We start from the raw sequence: 13444 nt of genomic DNA on the forward strand, positions 1-13444 counted from the left end.
ATTTGCGCCCCGCCGAGCAGTCAGTCGCCACTTTCCCTGGTGTGCTGCCCTGCGAGTGAGGTGCATGCATGCACAGTGTTGTTACACTGGAAGCCCTGGCAGCAAGTCATGGAGGAGGGTGAGAGGCCGGTTCACGTCGGGGAGAAGCGGGGTACCGCTGGAGCATAGCATGGGCGCTCAGTCAGACACAGGCTGTCAAAGGAGGACGTGGTGTCAGTAAAATGGTCGTCTGGGTCGGTGGGAGCGCCGAGATCAGCGGAGTTGGGGAGCGCGTCGGTTGGCGGGTGGAGTCAGGGGGGTTCGGATGGGTTGTCAGACATCCACCTGGTGTCTGTGGAGCCAGCAGAGGTGCCTGGGCGATGGTATGCGCACATCCTCTGTAATTATTCATCAGCATGGGGCCGTGGGGTCAGGTACCCGGCGTGGCCGTCAGGTTGACGCGGATCTGCTGGGACTCTGGGGGGGAACAGAGGGGGGATACACATTAGATACTTGGTATATGCTGAGGGGCTCTGATCCCGCCCAGGTTGGTGAGGAGGCTCTCCATCCCACCACCCTGTGTCCCACCTACAGCATCACCGCCCACCTGTGCTCCTGTCTACATGGTGCTTGAAGGACTGAGTGATTGTGGTCTGGGTCAGGGTGGGCTCGGGGCACGCAGCCACGCTCGCCAGGACATCTTCCTCTGTGATAGAGCGGAGAGGCGTTGGTAAGGGGGGTTCACGGCAATCATGGAGCCCTTGTCGAAGCCTCGGGGGGCAGAGAACCTGGGTGGGAAACAAGCCCTCTTGGACAGGGCTACTCGCCGTTCACCATACCATCAGTCACATACCGGGAACGCCCTTGGACTCGGCGATGAGGGACAGGGCCCGCAGGAAGTCCCTGAAGCCGATGCGCCGCCCGGCCTGGGCGAGTGGCGGTGGGATGGAAGCGTGACGCAGCGCTCATGTGCTCTGGAAGACGTCTTCGCTCCGCTTTGCATCTCTGCAAGGCATTGGCCAGTCCCTGCTTCGATCCCTGTCACCAGCCTCTGACCCCCACCTTGGGCTTTGCCTTTGCAAAGGCCAGCTCCACGGTCGTGACGCTCTTGGGGCCCCGCACGATACCTGCATCCCGGCACAGCTTCACCAGCCGCGTGCAGTCCATGCCGGGCTTGGCCTCGCTGGCGACAGATCCAGGCCGTGGCGGCGTGAAGCTGGGCCGGGGGGCGCCGAACGCGGCGAAGCGGGCAAATACCTGCCGCACCCGGGTCAGGAGCTCGTGGTCCTAAAGGCAATGATGGGGAGGGGAGGGGGATGGAAGTGTAGTGGGAGAGGGGACTACTAGTGAAGGTATGCTACGCCAATGCAGGTGCAAAAAGGAGTGACCCAAGGAGGCGAATGCAGGTAGCATGGTGAGGCACTTTGTTCTCAGCATAGAGGCCATTGGCCACTCTGTCTGCTGCTGAGGAGTCATGCATGCATGCATGCCAGGGCTATGATCACGATGGATCGCGCCACCAAGGTAAACCCTGGCCCGCACAACAATCAACTGACCCTACCTGGGGTGAGAGCGGGGACCTCTCAGACCTTGCGCTGTCGCAACCAGCCTCGGGGTGGGAGGAGGTGTTTGCCAGTGGTGTGCCGGGGTTGGTGTCGGCATCAGGACCTGGCAGGGGAAGCATGGATCGCAAATGAGAATCTTGCCTCTACTCCATCTGCAGTGGCAGCGTCTTGCGGCCAATATAGTATCAGTTATTGTGGCCTGAAATGTCGTCGACCCGGCTCATCCACCTGAGCAATGCCCCAATGTGCCGGGCCCCTCATGCTATCCCTCGACATGACACAGTCCCCCTCTCCCTCTCCACATCAGCACCATAGCTCACCCAGTCGGGCATTGGCCAGGAGCTGCATCACCTCCTGGACCGGCTGACCGTGCTTGTTACCCACTAGCTCCAGCGCTTCAACGAACTTTGAGGGTGGGGCCAAAGAGAGCAAAGCTTGGCAATGAGGCGGGAGTTCTGGCATGCATGCATCTGCCAAGACATTGTGTTTTCCCCCTCGCTCCTCACACCTTACACATTCCCTCAACAGCTATGTGGAACAATACCTACCTGGTCAAAGGATATGGTCCTCTCCCCCTTGCTCTTAATCTTCGCAAAAATGATGTCGAGGTCTGTCACTTGGAGGTGGCTCAGGCCAGGGCATGTCCTCACCAACTTCACAAACTGGGTGTTGGTCATGCTCTGCGAGTCGTGGCGAGGCAGGGGGAGCACTGAGCACATGACTGGTTGCATCTTGCAGCCACAGAGACCAGGCCATGATTCCAGAGCAGCATGGTCAACCTTCAGGTCTCTTGCAGTCTCACCTTCTTGGTACTGCCCGTGGCACAAGTTTCAAAGATATCTTGGACCTGAGCCATGAGGTCTGGAAGTTTGGTGGCGAGCACCTTCCTCAGTGAGGGCGCCGTCAACTGCACAGGATATTGGTGAGTACTTGGGTCCCGACGAACAAGAAAGATTGAAGCGCTTGTCAGCTTGCAGGAATTGTCAAGGGAGAAGTGACTCTGGCAATGCCATGTCCCTGCATTCAACCCTGCAAGAGCTGTTCCTTGGCACCCTCCTGGCACCCACCCACCTTGCTGTAAAGGCCTGAGAACTCGTCAAAGCTGAGCTTGCTGTCCCTGTCCTGGTCTGCGGATGTGAAGTGGCTCAGCACCAGCTCCGCAGAGTCTGTGTCAGACTTGCCCTTCTGCGAGTAGGAGGGAAGTCGGCGAGGGGGTCCGCTTAGGGGGGAACGATGGCTCTACAAACCGGCAGCTGCTCGATCGACGATGGGCCGGCACACCCCCGATGCGGCCCCTGCGCTCACCAGAAACCCAAAGTCGTCCAGGAGTCTGCGCACGTCGTCGACATTGAGGGCTCGCGAGTGTGACCGATCGTACTTTTCGAAAATGGTGTGATACCCGCCTGGGTTGCTGGGTGTTCCGACAGTCGCCATGGCCTCGCGTGGCGTCACTAGGAAATATTAATGCACAGTAATTAGTTGTTTCAGAGTAAACGAGGTAGTATTGGTCGGTAAACGTCACCAATGGCCACTTGCTCGACTGGTGCCGGGGGATGGTCAGAGCCCGTGAGGAGGGGAGGGGGGCGGGAGGTCAGGTCAGGTCTTGTAAAGTCAGCTTCGTGAGGAGCAAGTCGATGCTTGTGTCGAGTGGGGACCTCATCGCCTTCACTCGCCCGTCATGGTCGGGTCCGCTCGCCTGCGTCATGAGCTGTTCCTCGGACGCGCCATCGACCCCGGCATCCCAAGCATAGACAAGTCCGGCCAGTATTTAAATCGCGGCCCTCTCAGGCTCAGGCGCCACCACAATCGTCAAAGGATCAACGCTCCGGTAATGCACACTGTCAGGACAGGGGTTCGGTTCATGCACGCCACCCTCACGGCAGCTCCATCGCCACGCCCTCCGAGTCGCAGGCCTGGCTGGTGGCCGACCCCGCGCCGGCGGCGCTGACCCTCGCCACATACGCCTCCGCCTCCGCCTCCGGCGCGGGCGCCAGCGCCGCCGCGCCGGGCGTCTGCGGCGACCCCCCCGCCGCGCCCCCCGTCTGCATGCTGGTCGTCTGCCCGCCCTGGGTGGTGGACGTGCTAGCCCCCGCCGGGGTGGCACTGGCCACCGCGCTGACGGAGCCGGTGCCGACCACGGAGGAGGCGGCGTTGGTGCCGGTGGGGGTCACCGCCCCGGCCTGCTGCGCACCGGGCGCGGAAAAGCTGTAGCCGTTGTCCTGCGCCTGGAGGGGGGCCACGGGCACCACGCCCCCGGCCTCCAGGCCCAGGCGCCCGGCAGCCGGCGAGAAGCCGGCCAGCCCCGTCCCGCCCGTGGTGGTCACGCCGTCCTGCGTGGTGCTGGTGGTGGCGCTGCCCGGGCCGGCCACGCTGACCGCGCTGACGGGGCCGCTGCCCGCCACCGAGGAGGCAGCGTTGGAGCCGGTGGGCGTGACCGAGCCGGCCTGCTGCGCGCCGCCCTCCGCGGCGGGCACGGCGAAGGAGTAGCTGGAGGGGGGGAGGCCCCCCGTCCCCGCCGTCGTCCCGGTCAGCACCTGGGACCCCACCGCACCAGAGACGGCCGTGGCGCCGGTGGCGGAGGTCGAGTACGTCGATCCAGCTGGGGTGGAGGAGGGGGGAAGGGAGGGGAGGGTTCGTGAGTCCATGAAGTGATTGAGAAAGAGCAGAAGTAGGGCCCAGCGATCTGCCGGAGCCAAACAGTATCACAGTTTAGCAAGTCCCTCTCTTCATGGAGCAAACCACCAGCATACCATGCATGCACCCCCCAACGCCACGCCAACGCACTTGTGGCGCACTGGAAGGCACCGGAGGTCACCAGTCCACAGGTCCACACGCCCGTGGGAGGGGGGACCAGGATGCTGGCCTGCAGCTGGCAGCCGCCGAGGAAGGCGAACTGGGAGGCCACGTCGCAAGTTCCAGTGGTGTAGTATACGTTGTTGATCCTGTGGGGGGGGGAGGTTGGGGGTTTGGGGGTCTGGGGGTTTAGGGATTGGAGGGATGGGGATGGTGAGTCATGGGGCACGGGTGAGAGTTCCGTGGGAGAGAGGCATGTGAGGGCCCACCCACCCTGCGCCGCACACCCTGAAACCCCTGGCACCCCAGACCAGGTCCCCTTGCGAACTGCCCCTCCAACAATCCCGGTCCACTTGCCCGCTGGCGGATCCGGTGATGGAAGCTGTGGGGCCGCTGGGGATGACATAAGCCTTCGACAGCCCGCTGAGTTGCAGGGACACCTGTGTGCTGACGCCCACGATGTAGAGGCTCCCAGTGCCTGACGATGTGGCTGCCACGTTGGTGTAGGTGCCCTCCAGCACCACATTTCCAAGCCTGTGCATGTGTGGATGGTTTGAAGCAGCGATTTCATGATACGTGGCCAGTCACCCTGTAATCTGCTTGTGAAGCAGAGAGATGAGCATCCACACAGCACTCCTTGCCGGGTACGGCAAAATCACACTGTTCTTCTCCCCGGCATCCACTGTCACCCAGACATCCAAAATCTGACGCACCCTGCCACATCCAGGTGCACATTGGTGGCTGTGAGCCCCTGGATGTAGAGCTCCCCCGCCCCAAAGGCGCTCTTGGCGCTGAAATCGGTGGCCTGGAACCCACGTGCGATCACCACGTCAGCACCGGGTGCGTAGTGCTCCACCGCGCTCAGGGCGTCCGCGGGCAGCATGACGGTCACCTTCACCTCCTGGGAGGTGTCGATGGGTCCATTGAGCACGATGGACAGCACCTGCCCCGTGACGCTCGCGTCGATCTCGGCCAGGACCTCCGGCTCGCCACTGAGCACAATGCCATACTGGCCGGCCGGCCCGGGAAGCACCAGGGTGTTCAGGGGTGTACAGATGGAGATGTTCGAGAATGCCGTGAGGGGGATGGTCTTGGTAACCGGCGTGCCGGCCTCGGATGTCGGAACAGCCTGGCCGGCGACCACGGCCAGGACAGCGCAACCCAGCAACAGAGAGGTGACGCCCCTGGGCATCATTCTTGCGATTTAATGTGCGATAGAGAAATTAGAGGTCACTGGGTGGAGAAACAGGTGTTTCCATGGACTTGTCCGAGGATGCAAACGCGGTAATGAAACCCGCGTGGGGGTGATACGACACGCGGCACTACCCCCTTCAACATGCCCGCATGTGGTTTCGAGGAGTGTTGTAGCGGGTGACACGAGGGCGCTCCTGGTGTATAAACTCATTACATGCTGGGCCCATCTCCCATACAGGCCGCTGCTGGGGGAACGCATTGGAGCAGGTGTATGTCTCGGTACACCTCGATAGCTGCCGCCGGGTTCCGACGACAAGACCCATTGGAAGATGCTGAATGAGTGTAGTATACTGCGGTGATAATTTTACATAATCTTCCCGAACCTCGCTTCAGTGGCTTTCCATGGGCATTGCGTGCTCAAATCGGAAAACTGCGTGAGGAAGGTGGTCGGGCATGGAAAGTCTTCAGTGCCCTCCATGCAGTCTTGGTCCTTAGGATCACGCACCTGCAGCTTGCGTAATTCTATAACAAAATCGTTCACACAAAAATGAAAGGCCGATGCGCACGATGACGCTGCCGCCGCTGTGAGCGGAGATTCTCCAGATCATGAGCGGAAGTATATGTTTACAGTGCTTCCTGCTTAGTTTGCGATGACTGTCCGGTAAATCTTCAATTCTAACCCTCTACATTACATTAGTATCTTGTGGGTCTGACATCGCGCATGTATCTAGCGCCTGCGAGCAGTGTCTGGTGTTTCGCATTCCTTCCTTTCCTTCTGACCTGGGCCTCCCTGGATGCACACGCTCTGACGAGGACCTCCAGCGCCAACCCTGAAGATCTGCTTGGATGCGACTCACAAGTAGGAGTACATTCTTTCTGGAACCAGGTACAGCTGTACGCACCCCGGGGCCTCGCAAGCCGTCCGGCCAGTCATGCGTCGCCTGGTGCTCCGCAGCAGCCTGCTGGCCGTCGGGGCAGGCGCGGGGTATGCCCTGACCGGGTCATCCCTGGCCGATGCCAAGGGCGTGGCGCCCAAGCTGGCCGATCGGGTGCCCAGTCGTGAGGAGCGGCTGGCCAGCCTCGCCAAGGGCACCGCCGAGAACCCTTTTGATGTCCTGATCATTGGCGGGGGCGCCACCGGCACCGGCTGCGCCCTGGATGCCGTCACCCGGTGAGATGACCCTGCCACTGCGTGTCGAGTGTGGTTTGGTCGAGTGTCCGCGGAATGAGGCTCGCCGGGACGGCACGGTCCGGCCCGCCCGGTCCTCGCGCAGCAGGCCCCCCCAACCCACCAACCTCTGCACCCCCTTGGCCCCGCAAAACAGAGGCCTGACCACCGCCCTGGTGGAAAGGGAGGATTTCGCAGCTGGGACCAGCTCCCGGTCCACCAAGCTGGTGCACGGCGGTGTGCGCTACTTGGAGAAGGTGTGCTTGTGTCGCAGGTGGTTGTTTTTGGGGGGGGGGCTGGGCGAACCAGGAAGAGGGGGAAGGGGGGCGCTGGGCTTCTTACAACAGTTACAGGACCACACGGCTGGCCCGCCCAGTGCTCCCTGCTCGTTTCGTCCCCGACTCTTCTGGTGACACGGGGTGGCGGCGGCGAAACGCTCTCCCCTGCTTGCTCCCACACTCCCCGCACATTGTGTATGGATCACACTCCATGCCTCATCCCCAGAGCTACTCCAGCCCCAATCTGTCACTCAGTGCACCCCCTCTAGAACGGCCACTCGTTCTGCCCCTCCCTCTCCCCTCCCCCGGCCCGACCCCAGTGTCACTTGTGTCCTCACCTCCTCCCCCTCCCTCCTCCCCCTCCCCCCCCCCACTGATGCTCCCCCCCAGGCCGTGAAGCAGTTTGATTATGGCCAGTACAAGTTGGTGCACGAAGCTCTGCATGAGCGCAAGACCTTCCTGAGCAATGCGCCGCACCTGTCCCACGAGCTGCCCATCATGACCCCCTGCTACTCCTGGTGGGAGGTGCCCTACTACTGGGCGGGGATGAAGCTGTACGATGCGGTGGCGGGGGGCAAGGCCCTGTCCTGGTCCTACTACCTGGGCCCGACCAAGTCGCGCGCCCAGTTCCCCACCATGGCCGGCGACCGCCCCGACGGCAAGACGCTCAAGGGCACCATCGTGTACTACGACGGCCAGTTCAACGACGCGCGGCTGGCGGTGAGCCTGGCGGTGACCGCCGCGCTGGCGGGAGCCACCGTGGTCAACCACGCGGAGGCCACCTCGCTGATCAAGGCGCCCGACGGCCGCGTGACGGGGGCGGTGGTGACCGACGGGCTGACGGGGCGCGCGACGCGCGTGCACGCGCGCACCGTCATCAACGCGACCGGCCCCTTTGCCGACGGGCTGCGGCGCCTGAGCGACCCGGGCACCACGCCCATGATCATGCCCTCCGCCGGCGTGCACGTGACGCTGCCCGACTACTACTCCCCCGAGAACGTGGGCCTGATTGTGCCCAAGACCAAGGACGGACGCGTGGTGTTCATGCTGCCCTGGCTGGGGCACACCATCGCGGGCACCACCGACGCCGACTGCGCGGTGACCATGCGCCCCCAGGCGCGCGAGGAGGAGGTGCAGTTCATCCTGGACGCCATCGCCGACTACCTGACGGTGAAGGTGCGCCGCTCCGACGTCATGTCGGCCTGGGCCGGCATCCGGCCGCTGGCACTGGACCCCAACGCGGCCGACACCGCGTCGGCCTCCCGCGACCACATCGTGACGGTGGACCCCGACGGCATCATCACGGTGACGGGCGGGAAGTGGACCACCTACCGCCTCATGGCCCAGGACGCCATCGACCGCGTGCTGCGCGAGCGCGGCGCGGCCGCGGGGCCCTGCGTCACCGCCGCGCTGCCCCTGGTGGGCGGCGCCGGGTTCTACCCCGGGCTGTTCACTGAGGTGGCGCAGACCTACAAGGTGCCGCACCGCCCGGGCGCCATCGACACCAAGATCGCCAAGTACCTGGTGGAGTCCTACGGCGACCGCGCGCACGAGGTCACGCGCATCGCCGAGGAGCGGCGGCTCGGCCGGCGCCTGGTCCAGGGCCACCCCACGCTGGAGGCGGAGGTGGTCTACGCCGTGCACAACGAGTTCTGCGAGACGCCCGAGGACTTTGTCGCGCGCCGCACGCGCTTCGCCTTCCTGGACAAGCGCGCCTGCGAGCAGGCCCTGCCCAGGGTGAGCGAGCGTGTGGGGGGGTGCCTGGGTGGTTGGTGGTGTGCAAGGGGGGTCCGGAAGTGTTGCACCACCCCTGCAGGCCTGCCCCCACGCTCCTCCCCTCACACACTCCAATATTCAACACACGCGCGCCCAACAAGCCCCCCACACATATACGAACATAACAACAGGTGGTGGAGCTGATGGCGAAGGAGAAGGGCTGGGGCAGGTGGAAGGCCGCCGCCGAGCTCAAGCGCGCCCTGGAGTTTATTAAGACCTTTGACTCCCCGGACCACCCCGCCTTCGTGCCCACTGCTTGAACGTGCCGATCGCCAGGAGTTTGCCTGGCGCCCTGCCTAGATGAATGGCTGCCCTTCCAACACTCCAGCCGGCCAGTGAAATGAAGTGGGACGTCGGTGGGAAACCCCCCCGGTCCGCCCCCGTCCCCCCCCTGTACCCCTTGCTTCCTCAGAATGTCCCACTTTGCATGCATGCCCTGTTTTTCAGAACCCCAGCAACAATCATGGATGAGTTAGAGTGACGAGGGTGTATGGCTGAGTCTTGGTGGTGACTCGTGGGTAGCCAGCGCGGCGCCCCATCTGCACGCAGCCTGGTTAACATCTCACCCTCTCGACCCAGGCCCTTGGTCTGCCATTGTCAAGTTCTGCTACACCCGGCCTGGTGCCGGCCGTCCAGCACAGCTGGGCAGCCAGCCAGTGAGACTCATGCCCTCCCGGCACCTTGTGGCATGCACGCCCGGGTCATGGAGGTCTACATCGTACGCATTCAACATTTGAGAGGGTTGGGGGGGGGGGGGGGCGGCTCAACCCCCAGGCGATGCCCCTGCCTGGGGCACTTGGAAGGGGTGTGGGGGCCCAGCAGCGAGCGCGTACGCCACCTGTCCGGCTGGCGCACCATGAGGCCACTCCCTCTCCCCCCTCCTCCTCCTTTCCCCCCCCGCCGCTCAGTTGAGCGCGTCCACGATGACGCGGCGAGACTTGACGGGCGCCCACTTCCAGCGCTTGTAGTAGATGGTGGTGGCCAGGACCAGGGCCAGCACGCCGATCCACTTGGCGCCCATGAGCTTGCGCTCGTCCAGCTCCGGCTCGGCGGCCCAGGCCAGGAAGGTGACCACGTCCTTGGCCTGCTGCGCCTCGGTGGCAGGCGTGCCATCGTCGTACTCCACGCCCTCGTCGTTGAGCATCTTGGGCATGGCGATGGCGCCGCCGGGGAAGTAGGGGTTGTAGTACAGACCCTCGCGCACAGAGATGCCCTCCGGCGGCTCACGGTAGCCCAGCAGGAGCGAGAAGACATAGTTCTCGCCGTTGTGGCGCGCCTTGGTGATGAGGGAGAGGTCGGGCGGGTAGGCGCCGCCGTTGGCGTACCGCGCGCCCTCCTCGTTGGCGTAGGGCTGGGGCAGCTTGTCCGACAGGCGGCCGGGGCGGTCGAACATCTCGCCCTCGTCGTTGGGGCCGTCTGTGAGTTGTGTTGTTGGGAGGGGGAGGGGCATGAGGTGTGTGGGGGGTGAGGCGGCAAGAAGCGGAATGGCATGCATGCACAGGCACGCAAATCCCTGGATCCAACCCTGCTCTGAGCTGAGTGTGCCTGCTCGGCGCATCCCCACCCACACTTCCACTGAAAACAATCTACCTCCAATGCACGACATTAAACAAACAGAAAGAAAACAACCTCAAACCGCGTTGCTCACCCTGGACCTCGATCTCGGCGGCCATCTCCTTGACCTCCTCCTCGGTGTAGGCGACGTCCACCAGGTTGCGGAAGTGCAGCTGGTTCACGGAGTGGCACGTTGCGCAGACCTGGGTGTACACCTGGTACCCGCGGCGGATGGCTCGGTGGTCGAACGAGGAGAAGAAGCCCTCGTGGCTCCACTTCTGGTTGGGCGCATCCAGCCCGTGCTCCGCCTCGTCGGCCATGGCGGCGGTGGCGGTCAGCGCCAGCACGCCGGCGCCCACGCCTGCGCCGGCCGCAGCACGGGACCAGCCCTGAGAGCTGCCCGCTGCATCGGCCTGGCTGTGGATCCCGGCCTGGGACAGGCCCGCGGTCAGCCCCGGGAGGTTCTGCGCGAGGTGGTAAGGGTTGGTTCACGGGATCGGGATGAGGCGAGGCGCGGGGTTTGGGACGTGTGGACAGGCAGTGCAGGCACCACGCCCACGGGAGGGGGAGCGACCGGGGGACCAGGTGCTCAGCGAGGACCAAACCGACTTTCGACCCGATGCCATCGACATCCCTGGCGCACCTGCGACAGCCGGCTCGATCCGCTCTCGCTGGTCTGCAGGCCACAGCGGATGGCCCGCACCAAGGCCCCTCCCGCAGAGCGCATTGCAACCCTTGCTCTCCTCTACGTGGCTCCACCCTAGAAGGAGAAATGCACACGATACGAGCTACGATGACTGTGCGAACTGTGGTCTGGAGGGGGGCAGGCCATGTGCACCGCTGAACGGCGAGGCACCCTTAGTAACCCGGGATCAACCATCGCCGCTTACGCTCTGGCGAATTTTGCAGGCTCAGCCCCAGGCATGGCAGGGTTCTCCGCGCGGTCCATATCGTGCCACACCGCACGACTCCCTCGTAGAAGGCGAGTCCCTGTGCATTTATTCGTCCGGGGAATTTGGGGCGGGTCGCCTGTGTCACCGGGGAGCAAGGGGCCCACGATGCTGCAGAGGTCCGGCAGCAGAGCCGCGGAGCATGTTCGCACATGGTGAGTTTGCGGCGATTTCGATAGCATGGTGAATCCGGTTTCGGGTCCTGATGGCCTGTGGGGGGGAGGGGTCCATCAAGTGTCCACTGAGCATACCCCTCCCCCTCACGTCCCTGTGCAGCCTGCGCGCTTATAGCTCCGCCCCGGAGAAGACCAGCTTCGGCGGCTTGGAGGACAAAGACCGCATCTTCACAAACATATATGGTCGTCACGACCCGTTCCTGAAGGTGCGGGTGTCTCCCAGGAATCCGTGTGGTCAGGCTGACTTGATTTTGAGGAGCAGGAGGGGCTGAGGAGATGCCCTGCTGTGTTGGTGTGGGCCAGGTGGGATGTTAACCCTGGGGTCAGACTTCCCTCATCCTGCGAGTACCACCCACTGGTCCAACCCTGTCAGGGTGCGGAGAAGCGTGGGGACTGGCACCGCACCAAGGATCTGGTGAGCAAGGGCGCCGACTGGATCGTGGACCAGATGAAGAAGTCGGGCCTGCGCGGCCGCGGCGGCGCCGGCTTCCCCTCTGGCCTGAAGTGGTGCGTGGATGGACTGACTGATTGGGGGTGGGGGGGGGGAGAGTGATGTGCTGTGTGCTTTCCCTGTCTGATTTCCATCTGTACGTCGCTGGCTGGGAGGTGGATGCTTGATGGCGGTCCCTCCCCCCCCTGCACAACCCCTTCTCCCCTCACACACGTCACACCCCTGCTTCACAGGTCCTTCATGCCCAAGGTGTCTGACGGCCGCCCCGGGTACCTGGTGGTGAACGGCGACGAGTCGGAGCCGGGCACGTGCAAGGACCGCGAGATCATGCGCCACGAACCCCACAAGCTGGTAGAGGGGTGCCTGATCGCGGGGACGGCCATGCGCGCGCGCGCCGGCTACATCTACGTCCGCGGCGAGTTCGTGGCGGAGCGCCTGGCCCTGCAGCGCGCTATCGACGAGGCGTACGCGGCGGGGTACCTGGGCCGGGACGCCTGCGGGTCGGGCAAGGACTTTGACCTGGCGGTGCACTGGGGCGCGGGCGCCTACATCTGCGGCGAGGAGACCGCGCTGATCGAGTCGCTGGAGGGGAAGCAGGGCAAGCCGCGGCTGAAGCCGCCCTTCCCCGCCAACGTGGGTCTCTACGGCTGCCCCACCACCGTGACCAACGTGGAGACGGTGGCGGTGAGCCCCACCATCCTGCGCCGCGGCCCCGAGTGGTTCTCCGGCATGGGGCGCAAGAACAACCACGGCACCAAGCTCTTTGCCATCTCGGGGCACGTCAACCGCCCCGTCACGGTGGAGGAGGAGATGAGCATCCCGCTGCGCGAGCTGATCGAGCGCCACGCCGGCGGCGTGCGCGGCGGCTGGGACAACCTGCTGGCCGTCATCCCGGGCGGCTCCTCCGTCCCGCTCCTGCCCAAGCACGCGTGCGAGGACGTGCTGATGGACTTTGACGCGCTCAAGGAGCGGCAGTCGGGCCTGGGCACCGCCGCGGTGATCGTGATGAACAAGTCCACCGACGTGATCGAGGCCATCGCGCGCCTGTCCTACTTCTACAAGCACGAGTCGTGCGGGCAGTGCACGCCGTGCCGCGAGGGCACCTCCTGGCTCTACGACGTCATGACCCGCATGAAGGCGGGGGATGCGCGGCTGGAGGAGATCGACATGCTCTGGGAGCTGACCAAGCAGATCGAGGGGCACACCATCTGCGCGCTGGGCGACGCCGCGGCCTGGCCCGTGCAGGGCCTCATCCGCCACTTCAGACCCCTCATGGAGCAGCGCATCGAGCAGGCCGCCGAGGAGCTGCAGCGCATCGCCGCCTGATGGGCAGGGTTGATTCTTGGGGAGGGGGGGGCGGGATGATCATCGTACAGGGTGAGGGGCCAGAGGCTCCCGGGCTCGCCATGGTACTGCGCTTGCTGCCCAGCCACTCGCCCTCTCTTAACGAAATGTTGACACTGTGGAATCACGGCAGCTGTAATGCACCAAGTAGAGATGTTGTTAAGATGGGCGGTGCAGAGCTCGCGACCAGAGAACCCCGCATGCGTAGCAGCAGGA

At 64.1% G+C, this 13444-nt stretch overlaps 4 protein-coding genes across 4 annotated transcripts; 2 read left to right on the plus strand and 2 right to left on the minus strand.

The window, feature by feature from the left end:
* Positions 1 to 409: 409 nt before the first annotated feature.
* On the minus strand, positions 410 to 5532 carry F751_1460 (hypothetical protein; the record flags this gene model as incomplete). The annotated part of the gene is made up of 11 exons (XM_011400440.1): positions 410 to 456; positions 587 to 685; positions 833 to 905; positions 1042 to 1266; positions 2195 to 2224; positions 2616 to 2729; positions 2850 to 2995; positions 3649 to 4143; positions 4329 to 4486; positions 4611 to 4871; positions 5051 to 5532. 11 exons carry the CDS (start codon positions 5530 to 5532, stop codon positions 410 to 412), a joined length of 2130 nt encoding a protein of 709 aa, XP_011398742.1.
* Positions 5533 to 6463: 931 nt separating this feature from the next.
* F751_1461 (Glycerol-3-phosphate dehydrogenase SDP6, mitochondrial) lies at positions 6464 to 9013 on the plus strand (the record flags this gene model as incomplete). Its single annotated transcript, XM_011400441.1, has 4 exons — positions 6464 to 6702; positions 6857 to 6956; positions 7368 to 8714; positions 8885 to 9013. 4 exons carry the CDS (start codon positions 6464 to 6466, stop codon positions 9011 to 9013), a joined length of 1815 nt encoding a protein of 604 aa, XP_011398743.1.
* A 644-nt stretch (positions 9014 to 9657) lies between these two features.
* On the minus strand, positions 9658 to 11034 carry F751_1462 (Cytochrome c1-1, heme protein, mitochondrial; the record flags this gene model as incomplete). Its single annotated transcript, XM_011400442.1, has 3 exons — positions 9658 to 10169; positions 10402 to 10771; positions 10951 to 11034. 3 exons carry the CDS (start codon positions 11032 to 11034, stop codon positions 9658 to 9660), a joined length of 966 nt encoding a protein of 321 aa, XP_011398744.1.
* Positions 11035 to 11462: 428 nt separating this feature from the next.
* On the plus strand, positions 11463 to 13210 carry F751_1463 (NADH dehydrogenase [ubiquinone] flavoprotein 1, mitochondrial; the record flags this gene model as incomplete). Its single annotated transcript, XM_011400443.1, has 4 exons — positions 11463 to 11491; positions 11534 to 11639; positions 11807 to 11967; positions 12118 to 13210. The coding sequence occupies 4 exons, from the start codon at positions 11463 to 11465 to the stop codon at positions 13208 to 13210; spliced, it is 1389 nt and encodes a 462-aa protein (XP_011398745.1).
* Positions 13211 to 13444: the final 234 nt, after the last annotated feature.

This window comes from Auxenochlorella protothecoides (genome assembly GCF_000733215.1).
Source record: "Auxenochlorella protothecoides strain 0710 unplaced genomic scaffold scaffold14, whole genome shotgun sequence".
In the NCBI taxonomy this organism is placed as follows: domain Eukaryota; kingdom Viridiplantae; phylum Chlorophyta; class Trebouxiophyceae; order Chlorellales; family Chlorellaceae; genus Auxenochlorella; species Auxenochlorella protothecoides.